Source organism: Ips typographus, linkage group LG16, assembly GCF_016097725.1.
Source record: "Ips typographus isolate SLU linkage group LG16, UJ_Ityp_2.0, whole genome shotgun sequence".
Lineage (NCBI taxonomy): Eukaryota > Metazoa > Arthropoda > Insecta > Coleoptera > Curculionidae > Ips > Ips typographus.
In genome coordinates, this window is record NC_138437.1 from 7787554 (window position 1) to 7806087 (window position 18534).

General features: G+C 33.1%; 5 protein-coding genes across 7 annotated transcripts; 2 read left to right on the forward strand and 3 right to left on the reverse strand.

Moving 5' to 3' along the window:
* Positions 1 to 1595: 1595 nt before the first annotated feature.
* On the reverse strand, positions 1596 to 11274 carry GlcT (ceramide glucosyltransferase). Its single transcript, XM_081993679.1, has 7 exons — positions 10908 to 11274; positions 10632 to 10773; positions 9409 to 9613; positions 8957 to 9069; positions 8638 to 8903; positions 5888 to 6077; positions 1596 to 2740 (listed from the first exon to the last, which is right to left on the reverse strand). The coding sequence occupies exons 1-7, from the start codon at positions 11003 to 11005 to the stop codon at positions 2561 to 2563; spliced, it is 1194 nt and encodes a 397-aa protein (XP_081849805.1). The 5' UTR covers positions 11006 to 11274; the 3' UTR covers positions 1596 to 2560.
* On the forward strand, positions 10159 to 13397 carry jagn (jagunal). Of its 2 annotated transcripts, none has more exons than XM_081993698.1 (5): positions 10159 to 10183; positions 11952 to 12099; positions 12186 to 12327; positions 12384 to 12608; positions 12664 to 13397. In XM_081993698.1, exons 1-5 carry the CDS (start codon positions 10174 to 10176, stop codon positions 12790 to 12792), a joined length of 654 nt encoding a protein of 217 aa, XP_081849824.1. In that variant the 5' UTR covers positions 10159 to 10173; the 3' UTR covers positions 12793 to 13397. The 2 variants fall into 2 exon arrangements, with proteins under 2 accessions (XP_081849824.1, XP_081849823.1); XM_081993697.1 differs by lacking the exon at positions 10159 to 10183 and adding an exon at positions 11523 to 11677.
* LOC145738706 (kynurenine formamidase-like) lies at positions 13390 to 14658 on the reverse strand. 2 transcript variants are annotated; one of them, XM_081993693.1, is made up of 4 exons: positions 14512 to 14658; positions 14355 to 14456; positions 14075 to 14294; positions 13390 to 14009 (listed from the first exon to the last, which is right to left on the reverse strand). In XM_081993693.1, exons 1-4 carry the CDS (start codon positions 14603 to 14605, stop codon positions 13568 to 13570), a joined length of 858 nt encoding a protein of 285 aa, XP_081849819.1. In that variant the 5' UTR covers positions 14606 to 14658; the 3' UTR covers positions 13390 to 13567. The 2 variants fall into 2 exon arrangements, with proteins under 2 accessions (XP_081849819.1, XP_081849820.1); XM_081993694.1 differs by having other exon boundaries at positions 14355 to 14450; positions 14512 to 14620.
* A 293-nt stretch (positions 14659 to 14951) lies between these two features.
* On the forward strand, positions 14952 to 15790 carry LOC145738708 (uncharacterized). The gene is made up of 2 exons (XM_081993699.1): positions 14952 to 15232; positions 15289 to 15790. Exons 1-2 carry the CDS (start codon positions 15208 to 15210, stop codon positions 15738 to 15740), a joined length of 477 nt encoding a protein of 158 aa, XP_081849825.1. The 5' UTR covers positions 14952 to 15207; the 3' UTR covers positions 15741 to 15790.
* Positions 15782 to 18493, reverse strand: LOC145738702 (uncharacterized). The gene is made up of 6 exons (XM_081993689.1): positions 17910 to 18493; positions 17680 to 17849; positions 17462 to 17576; positions 17233 to 17382; positions 17059 to 17171; positions 15782 to 17003 (listed from the first exon to the last, which is right to left on the reverse strand). The coding sequence occupies exons 1-6, from the start codon at positions 18304 to 18306 to the stop codon at positions 16779 to 16781; spliced, it is 1170 nt and encodes a 389-aa protein (XP_081849815.1). The 5' UTR covers positions 18307 to 18493; the 3' UTR covers positions 15782 to 16778.
* Positions 18494 to 18534: the final 41 nt, after the last annotated feature.

Consider the following 18534-nt stretch of genomic DNA (forward strand, 5'->3'; position numbering starts at 1 on the left):
GCTTAATTAATGCGCAAAAATTAATTTTGTCGACGGTATTGGCGTTTGGCAACAGCGCGCTGAAAATATGGCCTACTTGATATTTTTTTCGTTTTCTGTCTTTGTCCCGCGCATGCAATAATGTACGTTTTTCTGTCCGTTACACGGTTTTCCTATGGTCAGTTTTGGATTTACCACACCTGTATATATAATTTATAAATATTATATATATTTTAAATATATATATTTCAAAATATATATTATTGTATTTTATTTTGTAATTTCAGTAATTTTTGTTTGGTTTCTTCTTCTTCTTCAGTCCTCCTTTGTTCTCCTTAACGTAGACCTCTTTCATCCGCTTCCCTGCATTTCTGTCTTGTGCTGTTTGAGACCATCTTTTCCCCGCAATTGGTTTGATATCGTCTAGCCACCTTTTCTGGGGTCTGCCTACGCTTGGCCTGTCTTGGTCGCCAAAATGTGTTACTCGCGCTGTCCAACTGTCATGGTTCTGTCTGGCACATGCCCCACCCATTGCCGTTCGCCCTACGTGAACCCTACCGCCCTCTCTGTCCAGCATCCCCCATCATGATCTACGCCATCTTGGCAATTTCGGGGTAAGATTACTGTACCAACTGACTTCTCAAATAAAATAGGTTACTTGTGGAAACCTGGGTATTCTTCCCTCTGGGCTACCCCTTTCCATGACAATATTTTGCTTTTTCCTTATATCCATTTATAGTTGATACTATATTTTCATTATTCTCATTTAATCATTCAGTTTGAAATAGTGTGTTATATCTATAATAACAATTTTACAAAACTGTTTTCAATTTATAACAAACTATCCTATAGAGACCAGTTATCACTTCTCAGACATACCCCTGGCATATACTTATTGGAATATTTAAATTTGTACAGCAGCCGGGTATATACCAGGCATATTCTCAAATTCATATGCGGCTCATATTTTTTTTCACATAAATATATACTTTGTTTGTTATGTGGGTTATACCATATTCCCAAGACAAAAAATGTGAAGATTAAATCCAACTATAGAAGTTTGTGTTGCGGCTGAGTTCCAACCACGAATTAACAGAAAATTGATTTTTGATTTTCCAAAATGCATTTAACTGTCTAGAATCATAAAGGTAACGGTAAGTAAAGGTAACTAATGAATCATGCTTCATTAGTTACCTACTGCCATTTACTGCAAAACCGAGTTTCAGCTTTGTTGAATAAACAGTTTTATTGCCAATACAGAAATCTTAACAAATGGTGAATGCGCTAAATAAAATTTTATTTGAGAGAGTTAAACAATTTATCAGACACTTTTAGAGAAAAAAATTTCCTTTAATCAATTTGCCGTAATTCTGTAAGGAATTGGCAACCCTACTTTCGCTGAACGTTAAACTTCCGAAAGCTCTTAAGGAAAATTAAGTTCCACAAACCTTGACCCGCATTTTAATGGATGTACATCACTCATCAACACGAGACGCATATTACCAATTACTTTATATAGTAATAACATAATTACATTAATACCAGACTATCGTTTCTGGGTGTCGAATAGTTGCGGCGTGATTCACTTTCAATTTGTGGGAATCATAATAAAACACTAGGATTGAAACTGATATATTTAGAATTAACGGTATTTGTTTCATAAAAAAGGCATTGGAAAGGGCTGAATTTCAAATTTACACAGTAGAATACAAAAATAACCAATTACTAAACATTACGTAATATATACAGACTTTGTGAACCTATACAACTACTTTTTGTATTTGATCTATTAGAAACAAGAATAAAAATATGTTAAATAACTGTATCAGGTTTTTTACCTTATCAGAACTTTTTTAAAGCGCATTCTTTGAGAACAGATCTGTCCTATCAAACAACTGGATATGGCACTGATACTCCTTTGGATTTTTCTCCAAGTCACGAAAACAAAGTAAAAAATAAATTAATTCATTCTAAGTTAAGCCAAAAGTGACAGCCTTTTATAATTTATAACAAAATATTGTGTGTATTTATTAAGCGTTAAATTAATCTAACTATAGTATTAAAGAAAGCTATCGCGATTAACACGAACACTATCCAAGAAGCTGGTGATCACATATTAATGATATCTACAATGAATATTTCTTTTACAGATTTTCGTTAAAATTAAAAATAACGGTTTACATTGATTTGTCTTAAAACGCAAAAATGGTGAGATAAGTCCTCAAGCTAAAATTATAAGTCTTTTTTTGTTATGTGTTCCCACAAAACTGTATGGGGGTTTTCAATATCACTGGTCTTCCAAACATTTTAAACAAAACGAGCGAGCCTAACTTATACCTATGGACCTGAGGTTCGATTTCAAAAGTATAGTCTTTGTGAGGTAGTGTTCGTGCCGAGAACTATACTTCGGTACTTGCAAAGAACCCACTGGTACCTATATGCAAACGCGTGTTTTGCTCGTTTAAATAAAGTAATTGCCTACTTTTTCATTACTTTAATATATACATATTCGGAAGATCAACCTATAAGGTATGTGAATTATTCGTGCATGAAAGCAAATTCAACCAACCTTGAAGAAAATTTAACACTTAACCCTAGGACTAATTTCCTGCGCTATGCCACCCCACGCAAGTTTAAAACATCTGTTTCTCCATCTTATCGAAGGATCAAATACTGCTAAGACAAAGAGATATGGTCCAGTGCACTCTCTGAACAGCCATCCGACGATAAATTCAAATTTACTGAACGGTAGAGGTCCATTCTGCAATTAAAATAAAGTCTGTTAAACTGCCAAACAATGTTCAAAAGTCGTTTTTTTGTGTAAACAAACGATTAAAATTACACGTTGATTTCTGTGAATGAACTTTACTCCTGTTATAAATAGCACGCAGTCTTAAGATAGTATTTATACATGAGTTCATTGATATTGCATTAATTAAACAATACGTGACCCCAGGAGGATTTGTTTGTCTTCAACAACAATTTGACAAGCAAACATCATTTTGACCTAAAAACGACAATTTTACTACTATTAATATGTTTACTTTACGTTCTGTTTGACATGGAAATAATCAGCTATTTACAAAGTATAAACTAAAGTAAATGCCTTAAAACGGAAAGGTAAATGGTTTACTTAGATCTGAAAGATGATTATCGAGAACTATTGCGTTAGAGTTAAAACCATCAAAGGAATAGTTAACGTGCAAAAAAATGGGCTTGTTTCTTTGTTTTGACACACAATATTTTTAGGCGGCGTACTTTAGTGGAACTATTGAGTTCTAAGCTGATGTAGTAACATGTCAGAATGATGAGTTAAAATGAGAAAGACACTGTAAACATTCTAGTAAACGCCAAATTACGTCTTTTATTTGTTTTCCATAATGGTGGTAAGAGTTACGAAGGCCTCTAACAGGTCTCTTGGTTTATTCATATGAACAATGCTTCAAATATATTTTGAATTAATCAAAATTTATAAAAATAGGTTTTGAAATCTATACTAACTGGATACTTTAAGAATAACTTGGATCAGTCAAGTATTTAGGTTTAGGTTTTTTCTTGCTAGACCAAGCAGTAAATTACACATGACTTATTAAAGCAATCAAGTGATAACTGTCAAAATATCCACTGTTTGATGGACCGAGGAACAACCGAACTCAGCGTAAATAATATCCTATCGACCTCGTTGAAAAGAACGTTATGACTAGAGTCCGGATTAAAAAGCACTAAAATCGCGAAGAAAAACGCTTAAAAAGCAAAATCATTTTTCTCAAAAAAACATACAAATCTGTAGAAAAGCACAAAACTCTTTCAGAGATAAAACATTTTTTACTTTTTTTTTTAGTTCAACCTCTAGAATATTTTTGCTTTAGTTTTCAAAAATGTTTTGAACTACTTGAGGAGCTTTAGAGCCATTTAGAAACTGTTACACGATTCTAGGATTTTTTGGAAGCTTCTAGACTGTTTTGATATCTTCTAGTAGCTTCTAGACTGTTTTGAAAGAATTCCCACTGCTTTAGAAGCATTTTGGAGTTTCTGTATTGTTTTGAAATCTTTTTAGACTACTTCAGGAGCATTGAAGGTTCTGGGCTGCTTTTAAGACAGTTTACTTCTTTTCTAAACTGCTCTAGAAGCATACGGAAGCTTATAAACCGCCTTGAAATTTTTTGAGAGCTTCTAGACTAATTGAAGATTATTTGGAAAGCTTTAGACTGCTTGAGAAGCATTTTGGAGTTTCTCCAGTGTTTCAAAACTTTTTTAGACTCATTTAGGAGCATTTGGAAGGAGTTTGGACAGTTTAAAGAGCCTTGAAGGTTCTGGACTGCCTTTAAGGCATTTGAAACCTTATAAGACGGTTTTAGAAACTTTTGGAAGCTGTTAAACTGCTCTAGAAGCATACGGAAGCTTTTAAACTGTCTTGAAATATTTTGAGAGCTTTTAGATAAATTGAAAAGCATTTGGAAGCTTCTAGGCTGCTTTGTAAGCTTTTGCAAGGCATTTTAGAGCTTCTATAATGTTTTGGAATGTTTTCAGACTACTTCAGGAGCATTTGGAATTCTTTTGGTCAGCTTAAATTGATACTTATACATTTTGCAGCATATTTTTGTCGTTTAGAAGCCTTCAATATCTCAATATAGCAAAATTCATTATTACCACTTAGGGCCCAATGGCCTACTGTGCGACGTTACAGAACCAACTTGAAAACTATTTAAAAACTAGTTAAACCATACAAAAATAGCAGTAAATAAGCACAAAAAACTAAAATAAAAGTAAAAGGCTCAAAAGAAGAAAAAAGCATGAACAAAATCTGTCAAATGACATGTTTTTGCATAGATCGTTCACATTAGATGTCAAAGGTTGGTTTTCCGGAATCTAGTTATGACCCATATTTAAAAATCACTAAATACATGAATTTAGAACCCACTGAAACGCAACAAATAATTCAGTGAATGTTAAAAAAACAACTGTTCATTCTCCTAAAAGTGGTCAATAATTAAAATTAACACATTTTTCGTGTTTTTGAACAGACTAATCAGCTTTTAAGCTCTATTTAACTTATGACCTGACCGCATAATTATTAATCGGGCTTGTTGCTGTAATTATAAGAATAAACGATTAACCGGTCTGTGAAGCAGTGTGTATAATTCAGACTGAAGGCCAAGGCTTAAACTACCTGTTTCTTATTATTTATACTGGATCAAAGCAAATATAGCTTGGCATTGTGACATTGAATCGTTTGTTGATTATATAAAAAAAATGAGACTCAGTGTAGAATGTTTAACCGGGGTGATCGCAAAAGAAAATGTTTTCAAAGGTGCAAATACTAACTTATTTGTATTGATTATGTTATTGTTAGTTCAGTGAGGACGACAAAAGAAATCTTATTTATAGAAATTTCAAGGTTGGGGCATATTATTTTAAGCACATTTTTTTCAGCAAATTGATAGTGCAGTTGGTGTTTATTTTAAGTTATTTTATTTAGGTCACAAAAATTTAAAAAAACTTTAATCGACTTTTTCCTATTGAGCCAAGGATTTCCAAGATGAAGCGTAATTCAGAAAACATTAGTTACACCTAACTAGGTGTAACAAGATATTTTAAACGATTCGAGTAATACTAGTAATTAAATGCGATAATTGCAGTGACACATCCGGTTCTGCGAAGCAATTATCATCGGATGAGAAAATAAAAGTTAATAAACTAAGAGCAAATTATCAATACCTACATATTACTCATTGATATCATATACTGAGCTGAACTTAATTGCGGTAAAAACCACAACTTTTTGTAAAGCAAGTAACTCAATTGTAATTCAGTTAATTATCTATTGTTATAAAAACCATCCACCTAACATAACTGGAAATAATAAAAGATTATCCTATGATAATGATTGATTCATAATCATGCTTACCTGTACAATTGACAATAATATCCAGTCACACAAAAACCAAACCAAAATGTGTATCAAATAAAAGACTAAAGGTTCCCATCTAAAGAGAAGACTAGTGGCCCAACCTGCACAGGCCCCAATTACCATACATTCGCTCAGAGGCTCAAAAACTATAACTAAAGGCAGCATAGCCATCCTTAACTTGGCCCATCTGAAATAGAGAAAATTAATTAACCATCGTTAGGGTTTACAACAACAATTAATTATATGGCTTAGCTCTAATTAAATATTAAAATAAATCGACTGTCAAAACTGCAAAGTTGAGCTCATTTATTTAAAATTAATACATCAGAGCAGTGCAGCATTAAATCAAATCCAAAAAGCGGGGGTAAAAATGGACTAGAGTTGGATTGTTAAAAACGAGCGATAATTAGGAAAAGCAGATCATAAAGGTCACGTGCAGTATTATATAAACGAGCGAATCAATAATAATAATAATCAAGGATTATGCGGAAATTCCTTGTTTAAAATTCGTCAATTCCCACCATTAGCACCCACAAGATGCAGCATTCAATTTAAGTTCGTAAAGGGGAGGAACCTTAGAATTTATGGCTCCATCTAATCATAGTACAGAATTTTTAAATTTGCCCCCTTTTTACGATATCAGATTATGTTATTTATTACCCTGATGAAAACCCAATAAAGTCGAAATTTTGGAAATTGAGAAACAGAAGTTTACACTCTAATCCCCCATCAGGGTATATTTATCAATTATCTTATTTTGATAAGGATTTTGGAAGCAAAACGTAACAAGCATGACTAGTATTCAAAGGATGGTTTATTTGATGATAAATGCAGGGTGATATTTTACTCAATTGCTATCTTGGTTATATTTGTATTTATTTTAGCAATTAAATAAAAATACAGCTGATTACCCTTTACTTTAAATCCCTTCATAACAACTGACTCTGACAAACTCAAACCCACTTTTTCCTGAAAAGCTAACTTTAACCTTCCACAAAGATAAATTAATTACACCAAAACATGTTTTGTCCAGACTTTTCGTGCGGTTTGTAGGAAACTCGGACAATTAACAAACCCCAGGAAAGACCAAACACGGAATAATGATCTTTTTACGCCAGATTATCTAATTTCCATCGGCCCGGGCCTAAACCTTTCGGAAATTAAAATTTAGGTCGTGCTTAGTGTCCCTGCTTTCGAATTCGACCGCCACGTTTGTTAAGGTTGATTGGATTATCAATGTTTGGATTTTCTACTGCTTTTTAAATTTTTTATTAGACTGGAGCAAGGGCGAGGAATCAATTGGACTGATTATAAATACTTTAAAGATCTATTTTAAAACTGGATCTTAAAAATTTAATTCCCCTATTCTACACTGTCTTTAAATGTTTAGTTCAAAGAAGTTTTTTAATAGTACGTTAATTTCATGTATTTTCTTTAGCATATTCTATGGTATTAAAATGGGTTATCAGTAAATAAATAAGGAACCAATTAAACTCAACAATTTATAATTTAAGTGATACTGAAATAAGTAAAACAACTAGAAACAAGCCGATGCTATGAATTATTGAGGGAGAAGTAGCGTATTCGAATTTCTTGGGAAAACTGTAGGGGATGTTTTATATTCATAGGAAAAATGTATATTGTGCAAGCTTAGGACTACACTACTACATTAAAATAAATCCAACAATGAACAAACACAGGAATAACTAAATATACCTCAGGTAATGTAAATTTACCGCATTAATCTTAATGTACAAACCGCATGATAGCGTGCTATACTGATGGCGAATAACACTTGTGGGAATCCTTTTCCAATCGTTCATAAAAGAGTGAAAACTTTCCAAGTTTTAGTACAAAATTGCCTAACTAACTTCCTGACAAATAAAATTAAAAAGTGATAATAGGAGCCTTTGACGTTCTATAATGATTTAATACACCATAAAGCTCCTGTTATTGTAAGAGAAACGGTTTACAGTGATCGATTTCTCTATTGTACATATTTTACAACCGCAATAACGCACTTTACTGGTCCGTCAATCCATTTAACTCTTTCACAACTACTCAGTTGATAATAAATTCTTACTTGGAAGTTTATAACTGAATATATTTATACGGGCTAATTTTGGAACAAGGTTTTAAACATTTACTAAAGCAATAAAAATGAGATAACAGCTGAAACATTACGGAATCCGTTTACCGATACAAAAAATTAATACTACTCAACTTACATATGAGGCATTTTGCAGTTAAATTTTGCTTGAAACTAAAGTTAAAAGGCAGATATCACGCTACATTCAGACCAAGAAATTAAGTAATTTATCTATTTACTTCACATGTCATGGAGTAACACAACAAACAGTTATACCCCATATAATAAATTATAATCTTTAAATAACGTTAGTTTATAATATTCCGTGACTTGCGTTGGAACTATTCTGTATTTAACCAATATAATTGAATAGGTATCTAAAAAAAAATTATGAATGCAACTAGAGACAATAAAAATGTCATAAAGTCAAATTTTGAGAAAAAATTTGATATCTAACAATTTATAACTAATTCTGAATAATCCTCACTTGTAACAAATTAAGTATGAGTAACCAGAATCCCTGTTCTATTTTAAACAGTACATGTCAACACTAAACAATTAGTAATGTTGATCTTATCACACCACGTCATTCTCATAAACTGTACACCACTCCTACTTTATTCTATTACTAGATGAACATATACTTGATTGAACTTACCGAGACAGCCGTGCTTGAAAACTGTGAACATCACATACACCAGAATTCTGCATGGCCGGCTGACTACTAATGGTAGTCCGCCATCCGCGATCCAGAAAATATTTAGAGATGAAGAAGTCTTCAGCTAGATAGCTCCCAAAGCTCTTCAGCCCACCATTTTCTTCTAAAACGCATTTGCGCATCAGAGTTGACATGCCGGTGTGACAATTGACTCCTACGCAGTCTGCTGACAGGTACATACGGGACTGCGCAGTCCCAAAATAAATCTGAAGCACTCAATATTTTGGTACAATAAAAACAAAGATGGTTGGAAAGTTACTTTTTCAAGAGTGGCAGCAAAACCAGCTCTATCACAAGTAAATGGCATTTGATGGACTATGCCAGTTCTATCTGACATGTGTTTCACCATATCTTGAAGAGTGTCCTCTCTCACTATAAACAAAATAACTGCACTTAGAGTGACATAAAAAGGAAATAAAAGTTTTATGTTTGTGGAAATAGGAGGCAGTTGCAGCTTCAAGAATTGAAGTAAATTCAAATTATGGCTCTTTTAGGAACAAAAACGTGATTCTAAAACTGTAGCAAGCTGCAACTGCTCAATTTCATGTTACATAAATAATAACTATGAAGGACCCATCAAATTGCAATATTCTTATAGTTAGTCACACACCAAAACATACCAGATAATTTTCAAATAAAAGCATGTTTTAGATCATGTTAGCGCACAACCACAGTAATCATATTTAGTTTACCTCTATAGCTTATACTTACTGCGAATTCCACTATCTGAAATTAGAATCAGATCATAACTAGAGTTTTCAAAAGCAGTATTCATATTGTTAATTTTTGGATTGACCCCAACTGTTGAGCCCCCAGTATAGATCTCAGTTGAGACATCTTTGTATTTGGATTTCAATTTTTCTACAACTTCTTTAGCAGGATCTGCCGAGTCTTCGATACAAAATAATATCTGGTACTAAAATAGAAAATGTGTTGTTTTGTTAGGCAGTAATTCCCTCAACTTAACAGTGTGAAAAAAATAAAGTAAAATCTTGGAATTATACAATCAAAAAATCCTATGAGATTCAGTAACCATCACATCAAATCCATAACAATTATTGAACACCCCTTACTTCTATACACAATTTCCATTTCTAATAGTAAATAAATAACACTTGTGTGGTTCTACAGAAGGTCACAGTCACACGTAAAAACCATGCATAGATAGTAATGCTAATAAAAAAACATCAACATTGTTAATCAAATAGGAATTCTGCTTTTCAGTTTAAGAGGTTCAAGAGCTAATGGTTTTGGCAGATACCCACTCATTGTTCCATAGTTTAAGAAAACTGTTCATAACAACATGCAACTGAAATACTGTGTAATTCATTATAAACCCTTTAGGTGATCACTTTTTTCTTAATGAAATTAAGTGTTTTTAATTAAAATAAGTAGGTAATTTAAAAATTGTGTTTACTGTGACCTTGTATACCCTTTCAAGTTAATTGGAGTAAAGACAAGAATGGCAACTTACAAATGGTTAAAGGTAAATATAAAGCTTCTTCTAGGGGGTTCATTTTATTTATTAGTTTTATTGTTTTTTTTTATTAAAAACTCCTATTAATTTGATTGCTCTGTGAAAATTGTTTATAAGTGTTTCACTGATTAGTAGGTATGTATATCAATAAGTAGAGTCACATAATGTTTTATAAGAAATGGGAAATAATCTATGAGATGTGATAGTGATTCATTCGACACCTTTGGCACAAATTATAAGTATTATACAAGAAAGTTAATGGGAGAGGCATATAGGTCATCATACCCTACACCAACAGGGTGATTTGTAAATTAATGATACAGGATTTTATCATAGCTATGAAATATAAAATAGTCCTCACCCTCTGAAGCTAGTACTAACACAGCTACTACCATAAAATAAAAATACTGATAGGGTAAAATAAACAAGAAAATCAACTGGTAAATGACAGACTTACTTTAGGATACTTCATAGTAAAAAATGTCTCCAAATTAGATTCTAAATGAGGATCAACTCCCATTAGAGGTTTTAAAATTGATACTCCAGGATATGCATCTTCTATTGGTAAGTCTTCAACTTTTTTGTGCAGCTTGTACTTTCTGGAAAGAATAATAACAAGATGTGTTTACCTTTTCCCTGCACAGGTGAAGAAAAACATAGGAAGGTAGGCATTTGAGGTTAGTTTTTACCCAAGGCAGAACTAGTGAAAAGTACAACAATTAACAGTACTTACCCATAAACTATTGCTATTAAATGCAGTAACCACATAGCACACCAAAAAACAAAAAAAAATATTGCAAAACCATAGAGGGTGTAAATCATTGGCGCCATTTGATTTGTTTAGAATAATTATTGGTCATTGGTTTCTTAAGAACTATATCACATCTCAATTGTACCTTGTTGAAACTAAATAACTAAACGAAAAAGCGAAAAATGTAGTGGAAAACTACACATCACGAGTGCGTAAGCCGCTGCCCCCGTCAATAACTTGACGATTTTCCGTAATGTAACAGAAAGAAACCGCGACCCGCGACTGCGACTACGAGCAATCCCAGACAGCAGAGCAGACGCTACGCTACGCGCGGCGAAAAATCAAAATACCAATGAGAAAATGTAATGTAAAACAGTCACTGTCATCCGTCAAACACACACACACATCATCCCACTAGCCCACTGACCAATCAAAATCCAGAAGTAAATTTTCACAAATGGCAAATAGGCAACTGGCAAAAGGCTCGGATCCTCAAGGATGTAATATGCGCCCCACATTTTAAGATCGAATACTTAAAAACAACGAGAAATAAAATGAAATATTAAACTAGCTCCCTAGCACCAGTCCTGTCCTCCAGTTTACAAAGAATGGTCCGGATGGTATGACTCTGCTGCCATGTTTGCTTCTGTCTATAAATAAACAAAAGAAGAAAAGAAGATTCAACCACCTTGTTCGTTTCAAACTAGTAAGCGTCCTTTTCCGTTTAACCCCGTTTCCTGTACGCACACTGGGTAAGTGTTTCCCGCTATTTTCCGTAAACATCCCCATTTTCCGACAAGTTTTTGCAACAGGTGTATTAGCTTATGCTCCCTTTGTGTACGTCCAACGGTCCAACTTTTGAATTTTTGTATGCGTGCAACGTATCGACGTATCCTTGTCATTTCAAACTAGGTTGTGCGAAAATAAACTTGACAACAGCTGGCGTTTTCCACTTTTCACTCAGTTGATTTTCGAATGTTACACGAATGCCTTGGCTGGGGGCAAACTGCTGAAATTTATTATTAGTTTTAAGGAAGTTCCCTGAACGAAAAACTTCACTGAAAATGTCCTCTAGTTCTATTGCTGCTGAGCCCTCGCTGAGCACCTCCAGCGGCAGCATGGATGGTCTGGATCATTCCTGGAGGCAAAGAGTTGCCTCTCACTATCAGCTCAGGTAGGACATTAACCTGAACTATTAGTTAAATAATTTGAGTGTATGCCAAAAAAACAGGTTCTATGATTTGGTGATGTTTTTTCTAGTGCCCTGAACAAGTCCCGACTAAAGCATTGCATCTTTTTCCACTACATTTTATCATTTGCAATGCTTGCTAAGCTCACTCCCTTTCTGCTTGACCAATTCAATTGGTTCATCTTGTCAATTGAAGAACTTGAAGTACCTGAGGTAAGACTCCCCCCAATATTACATTTATTGTGACTAATGACTCAAATGATTTGCAGCCTTTTGCTTGGGAATGGTTCTGGATGTCAAGCATCTTGGCATCATTCTTCTGCTTGGATGCTCTCAAGAAGAACAGTGTGAAAAGCCTGTACTATTACATGGGAGGCATTGTTTTGTTAGGCTATGTGCCTATCATTTATTGCTTCTTTCTCTGGTTTAATGAAGTTTTCACTTTTCTCCTCAGCATTGATGAGTTTGAGCTTGCTGATTTAGTGTACTGGAATGTAAGTTATTGATGTGAACATAAACTGGTTTATTACATACAAAATATGTTTTCAGGATCTACCATATGGGATACTCTGGTACGCATTTATCTTCCTGGCTTTTCAAGTACATTCTTTTTCCATGTACTTCAGCTTCAAGTTGAGATCTGCTTGGTTGTCTAGAGGCACTCGTAGGGCTGATTAAACTCCCAAGAACTGAGAAGTGCCTCTTGTTCCAAGTTAACATGATTTCTACTTAATGTTTGTTGTTTTGTTCATTTTTTTCTACCTAGTCATAATACTCAGGGTTTTTAGAGGCAATAATGTTTGTGATACAGGTTTGTTATAGTTATTTTAGGTTGCCATGAGGTAAGGCCTCTAAAAACTCTAGTTTCAGAAGAATCTTTGATGTAAGATTTATTGCATATATGTCCACCATAGGTGTTCAATGCTGCTTTGAAACTATGCAATATGTCAAATTCTATCTGACTTACATGAATGTGCCTGTTAGTTAAGTAGTTTTTATTTAAATAGTTTCTCATTGAAATTTTAATATATTTTTTTAGGTTAAGAGTGTCACAAAGCAAAGAGCTACATGGGAGAGGTTACTTAGGCCTTACCTCATGTATTTTTTTGGTTTGTTTTACGATTTGTTCAATATTTATTGGCTGTTGATCTAAAGGTTCCCTGGGTCAAAGTATTTCTTTGGTTCAGGGAAACTTCTGTATCTTATGTTTTTTCGTTTCATTGCTATGACCAGTAGTTTTTTGTAAATTCTTGTTCAAAAATAAATAAATGTCTTGAAAAAAATTTGTTTTATTAAGAAGTTAAAGTTTTAAACCCTATCATTAACATAAGTTCAATATTGATATTATTGAAGGACATTCATGTATGTGACAAGGTAAGTTAATAATCTTTACTACAGGAAGAATTACATAGTATTTAAGAAGAACTTTTTATTGCACTACATACAAATTTATCTAGAAAGTTTTAATAGCATTCACCATCAACTTGGTCAAGTTATAACTTTCAAAGAAAAGGTTTTCCAAGACATTGAAGTGATCCACATTTGGTATTAGCTCATACTGGGCCTTCACCCTCTCTCTGACTAACTTATTGTAAAAATCCATACTCTGTGCAATAAAAGCCGGACTGTCATATTCTCCCACTATTACATACACAACGGTATCTCCATAGTTGAGCTTATCATATAAAGGACTCAATTCTTTAGCCATATTTTGTGACAAGTTGAGCAGATTGTTTGTTGATGTTTTGGTGAGAGGTTCTATATCGTAAATGCCATCGATTAAGAAAACCCCTTTAATTAAAGCTGCATCCTCTGGGAGTAGTGATTTTTTGAAGTTGGACAAAAATGTTGCAATAGCGTGCGCTCCTGCCGAATGTCCAGAAAGAAATATACTTCTATAAAATGTTTTGTACTTCTATGATGCTGTACACTGTTAAATAACTAAAATATTACTACTCACCGTGATTTGGACTTTTTGGCATAGTTGATACACACTGTCAATCCAATTTGTAGATTCTGTAAGATTTCTGGAACAGTGTGCTGCGGACTTAATTCATATCCCAGTAAAATCGTTTTAATACCATTTTTGTACAACGCATTAGAAATAAAACCGTTATTTGAATGCGTAATCACTTCATATTGATAATACCCTCCGTGAATATGAACTAGTATTGATGAACCTACCATCAGTTTGCTAGTTCAATATAAATGATATTGCATATATGATACCCTCAATTTACCATCAGGTAAGTTTGTGCCGTATAAATTGTATTTTTCCCTACGTCCTGGACCATAGCTAATGCCTAATTTTTTAGGTATAGTGCCATTTACCAATTCTGTATCTGATGAATTAATATAAATATCTGAAAATATGAATATAATAAATGTTCAACTTACGTTCCTCTATAAATTCGACATGTTTTTTTATTACTTCGTTAAGCGCATATCTTTTAGAATATTGACTGGGAGAATACAATTTTTCCAAGTCCATATTTATACTAATTCAATAAGTAAATGAGCGTAAACTACACCAAGAAATAAAACCTAGTGAAATTGATACGGAAATATTGTTTTACCTTTTTGCACATATCTGGCTTCTTGCGTTAGTTACACTGTTCATATGGTTCATATCATGTTAATGTTATGAAAAGCTAAACGTTAAGAAGTAAAAGTCAGGATAGGGTAACTTATTTGTCAGTAAAAAGGTAGATAAATGAAATTATGAATTATTAAGACGATTTGGATTCGAAAAATCCCGGCGTCAGGACAGCTGTCTTCTAATTGGTCAATAATATCGGAAGTTGATATTTGGCAGAAGCAAGACATGTTGTCATTTCTATATTACACCTTTACAATTACAATGTTGTCAAATCAATCTAAACTAAACAAAGACTAAAATAAAAAAACTGATAAAACCATCTCAATTAAATTAACAACTAACACAAACTACACAGAAAAACATTGGCAGGATTAACATCATAATTGCTCCAAGTGTTTTGAGATAAAAAATCATATTAAATTTTTTAAGTGAGGTTATAATACTCTTCAGTACTGGGACTCTAAATTTAAAAACATTGTCCCAATATAGTCAAAATGGGTGAAGGGCCTGATAAAAAAGGTACTTTTTCAACCAAACCAACATACAACTTGTTCATCTAAAAATACATATTTTAGTATACCCACCCGGTTGGAACGACCCACCAATGTTGAGCTTTAGCCCCTCAAACCCTCCCCCTAAGTCAAGAATAGGCAATAAACGGGTAGCATTTCCTTTAGGGGCGTCTACAACAAGCCAACAAGTGCTGCAGTCAGCCCCATCAGCAGACACTATGGCTCCTTGTATAGAAGAACTTTATATGCAGGGAAGCAAAAACTTTTGTACATTACTTGAAAGTGTTGAGAGTGAAAGAATTAAAGAACAAGTTTTGGAGTTGTTGTCCAGTTGGCACAGTGGGAAATTGTCTACAAATGTTCAGAAATTGTTAACTGACTTATCAATGTATTTAACTGAAGGAAATTGTAATGGTGTTAATGAAGTGCATTTAAAACTTGCTATGACAAATGAACCTTTAATTAAGAACTATTTGCTTGCTTTAAAAGGGCTAAATACTAAAACTTCAGTGTAGGTAAAAATAAGGGAGTTGAAGTGGTATTAAATAAATTCAAGTTGCTAAAAGTTTTGATTTATTGCTAATATAATTCCTATGATTTGTGCCTAAAACCTATTTATTACATTTTCATTATAAAAGCTGGCATAATAACCTGGGTAAAATATATAATTACTGTGTATAAAATATGTATTACTTAATTATTACGTATTTATTTAATTGAACAATTCCTCCTGTGTGAACTTTGGAATTATAATTCACTGGTAGTGATACAGAGATAGAAAAGCAACAAACAATATAAAATATTTTTTGGTTATTATAGGAGCATTACTATCACTTAAGAAAATACTGAAATGAAATGTAGGTAATATGGAAAACAGCTGTCTGGAGCAAATTATTGTCGATGTCTTTGAAAGTTGTACTGAACATCAAGTCTGATATTTTCAAGACAATAAATGTGCAATTAAGGCGCTTGAAATATTTTATACACATAAACTAAAGCTAAAGGTCACTTGTGCAATGTATTTGATTTTAAGGCCTTAGATAATAATGACTTAAATGTCAACATACTTGTAAAGGCCAAGTTTTATGAAGTTTAACACTTACAACCTAGAAAGTATTGCTTAAATACCATTGTCATATTTTCAAATGCATATTTTGCCAATCATTAATAAAGGCATAGGCTCATCAATATCACATAGTATTTAGAATTTTTTTAAGAAGGTGCACTTGTGTAAAAAGAACAAGCCTAATTTTAGTGATAATCTTACTTAATAACTTAACTCTCTGTATATACAAAATAATTCTAGAAGTAATTGACAGAAAAAAATTAGTAATGATTTAATCACATTTTGATATTGCTAGTTATTTTGTAAAGATATGTTTTTAATGATAAAGTAATACTTCATTGTGATTTAATTTAAAAGATTTCAATTAAGAAGCTCTGTATCTATTTTCTACCTATAAATAGATAAATAATTAATCTAAAAGACCACTTCTATCTTATTTATAAAAGCTTTCAAACTTGAAAGAGTAAAAACTTTAAAATGGTAATTTTCAAACCATAACACTTCTTCTATTTGATTTTTGATCTGGTGCATATTGCTCCAAGTCACTAGGTTGAGTATTTAATGCTGAATAATCAACTGGAAACATGGCTGAGGATTTTTCATGTAGTGGAGCTCCAAGAATATGGTGACCAGATCCATTGGGATAACGTCCTAATAAGTAATTGGAAAAGCACAGTCTGAATGATCTGTAATGAAGAGGATGGTCCCCACTCTATAAGAACAAATATTGTGAAGGAAATAAATATAATTGCTGCAGTTAAACTTACTGATGTCATAGCTTGATATGCAATATCCAGAATTTGTTCCACTTTTGCTGCATCTAAACACAAAACAGAAGAGTAGAAATTACTTAGCTCCTCCCTGGTGATTAATCCAGTTCCTGTAGCAAATGCAGTAAAACAAATTACTAAGGCACTTTATATCATGGTTAATTGATTTACCCGCTCTGTTAATGACTTGAAATAAAACTTTAACAAAAAATTGAAGCCACACTGGAAAGTCAGTCAGGTTTCTAGATCCTTTTAGTAATGTAGCCCATTTATGCAGCCAACCTTCTTTATTGATATAAACCACCTCATTTACCTCAAACCCTGAAATATTAAAATCATGATACATTCTTCTAATTTCTGCCCATACTTTTCTGTACTAAATGAACACATTGTAGCATACCAAATCTATCATCTGAAATTTCAGTTAAAAAAGTTGTTATAAAACCCCTCTCAACCTCTCTCAGTATATTATACTCTGGAGAATTTTGAGACCAATCAGCAAAATGTCTCAGTCTCTATATAAACAAATTCCAAAAGCAGCATGGAACAAATAACAAAATGCAGTCAGTATGACTATTGAAACTCTACAGCAGCTTGAAAAATAGTAAATTAGCATACCTCTATCAGTAACTCAAAATCCTGTTCAGAAACCAAGTTGTCTTGGTCATGGTCTAACAAGCAGGTAAAAAAATGGGAGAATTTACTGGATTGAATTGGTGTCAACACATAAGCATCTTCTTTTTCATTTTCTTCTGAAGAGTCAATACTAAATCTGTCTACCCAAGTAGCTTAACATAAAAAAAATCGTTTAATATCCAGTATATCTGAATGTTAAATGCAATACTCACTCCAAACATGAACACTCCATCCACTTTCATGATGAGAATCTTTCTTGATTTCACACTGAGCTTGGTTTTTACTAACAGCATCAGTTTCGATTTCTGGCAGTGTTCTCCACCTTTTTAACAAGTCTTTAGTTTTGTCTTTGGTCTTGTCACATGCAGATTTCCAGTTTGCAATAAATTTATGAGGAACTTTAATGGATGCATCTGAAGGGTAACGATTGTCAATCTCATGAGGTGAATCTTTAAACTGTATAGAGGTTTTATCCTTTTTCACGCTGCCTCCTGAGTTCGACTTATCTAGGCTTTTTGTACTTTTTAGGCTGGTTTGTGAGTTACCCAAGTTTAGACTATTGTCTCTGCTAGTTCTGCTTGAAGTCTCATCATGAGAACTACACTCCATCCTGTTATATTTTGAACTAGCTACTGGCCATTTTCGATTTAAAATATTTTAGGATTTTTATGCCTAATTAGTTATGTTAAATTTACATACATATTTATAAATTGACGTAGGCTGTAAATTGATTATTTTTCTCAATTCTCAACACTGTTTATATTATCAAGGTTATGTCACAGTTTGAAATTCTTTAAAGGCGGTAGTGTTGCTAATGCAGATTTCTGGAATCAGTAA

What these genes read in the sequence shown, in the direction of transcription:
- GlcT (XM_081993679.1), bottom strand. Translation starts at nt 11,005, where the DNA reads ATGGCGCCAATGATTTACACCCTCTATGGTTTTGCAATATTTTTTTTT. An exon ending in TTACTATGAAGTATCCTAAA is followed by an intron (nt 9,614 to 10,631) that starts GTAAGTCTGTCA and finishes TTTCTATTTTAG; the next exon opens with TACCAGATATTATTTTGTAT. An exon ending in TTTCAAGCACGGCTGTCTCG is followed by an intron (nt 6,078 to 8,637) that starts GTAAGTTCAATC and finishes TCTCTATTTCAG; the next exon opens with ATGGGCCAAGTTAAGGATGG.
- jagn (XM_081993697.1), top strand. Translation starts at nt 11,548, where the DNA reads ATGACTCTGCTGCCATGTTTGCTTCTGTCTATAAATAAACAAAAGAAG. An exon ending in GCCTCTCACTATCAGCTCAG is followed by an intron (nt 12,100 to 12,185) that starts GTAGGACATTAA and finishes TGTTTTTTCTAG; the next exon opens with TGCCCTGAACAAGTCCCGAC. An exon ending in AAGAACTTGAAGTACCTGAG is followed by an intron (nt 12,328 to 12,383) that starts GTAAGACTCCCC and finishes AATGATTTGCAG; the next exon opens with CCTTTTGCTTGGGAATGGTT.
- LOC145738706 (XM_081993693.1), bottom strand. Translation starts at nt 14,605, where the DNA reads ATGGACTTGGAAAAATTGTATTCTCCCAGTCAATATTCTAAAAGATAT. An exon ending in TGTCGAATTTATAGAGGAAC is followed by an intron (nt 14,457 to 14,511) that starts GTAAGTTGAACA and finishes TTAATTCATCAG; the next exon opens with ATACAGAATTGGTAAATGGC. An exon ending in GCCAAAAAGTCCAAATCACG is followed by an intron (nt 14,010 to 14,074) that starts GTGAGTAGTAAT and finishes AACATTTTATAG; the next exon opens with AAGTATATTTCTTTCTGGAC.
- LOC145738708 (XM_081993699.1), top strand. Translation starts at nt 15,208, where the DNA reads ATGGGTGAAGGGCCTGATAAAAAAG. An exon ending in TGAAGGGCCTGATAAAAAAG is followed by an intron (nt 15,233 to 15,288) that starts GTACTTTTTCAA and finishes TACATATTTTAG; the next exon opens with TATACCCACCCGGTTGGAAC.
- LOC145738702 (XM_081993689.1), bottom strand. Translation starts at nt 18,306, where the DNA reads ATGGAGTGTAGTTCTCATGATGAGACTTCAAGCAGAACTAGCAGAGAC. An exon ending in ATTTTGAGTTACTGATAGAG is followed by an intron (nt 17,577 to 17,679) that starts GTATGCTAATTT and finishes TTGTTTATATAG; the next exon opens with AGACTGAGACATTTTGCTGA. An exon ending in TCAAGTCATTAACAGAGCGG is followed by an intron (nt 17,172 to 17,232) that starts GTAAATCAATTA and finishes CATTTGCTACAG; the next exon opens with GAACTGGATTAATCACCAGG.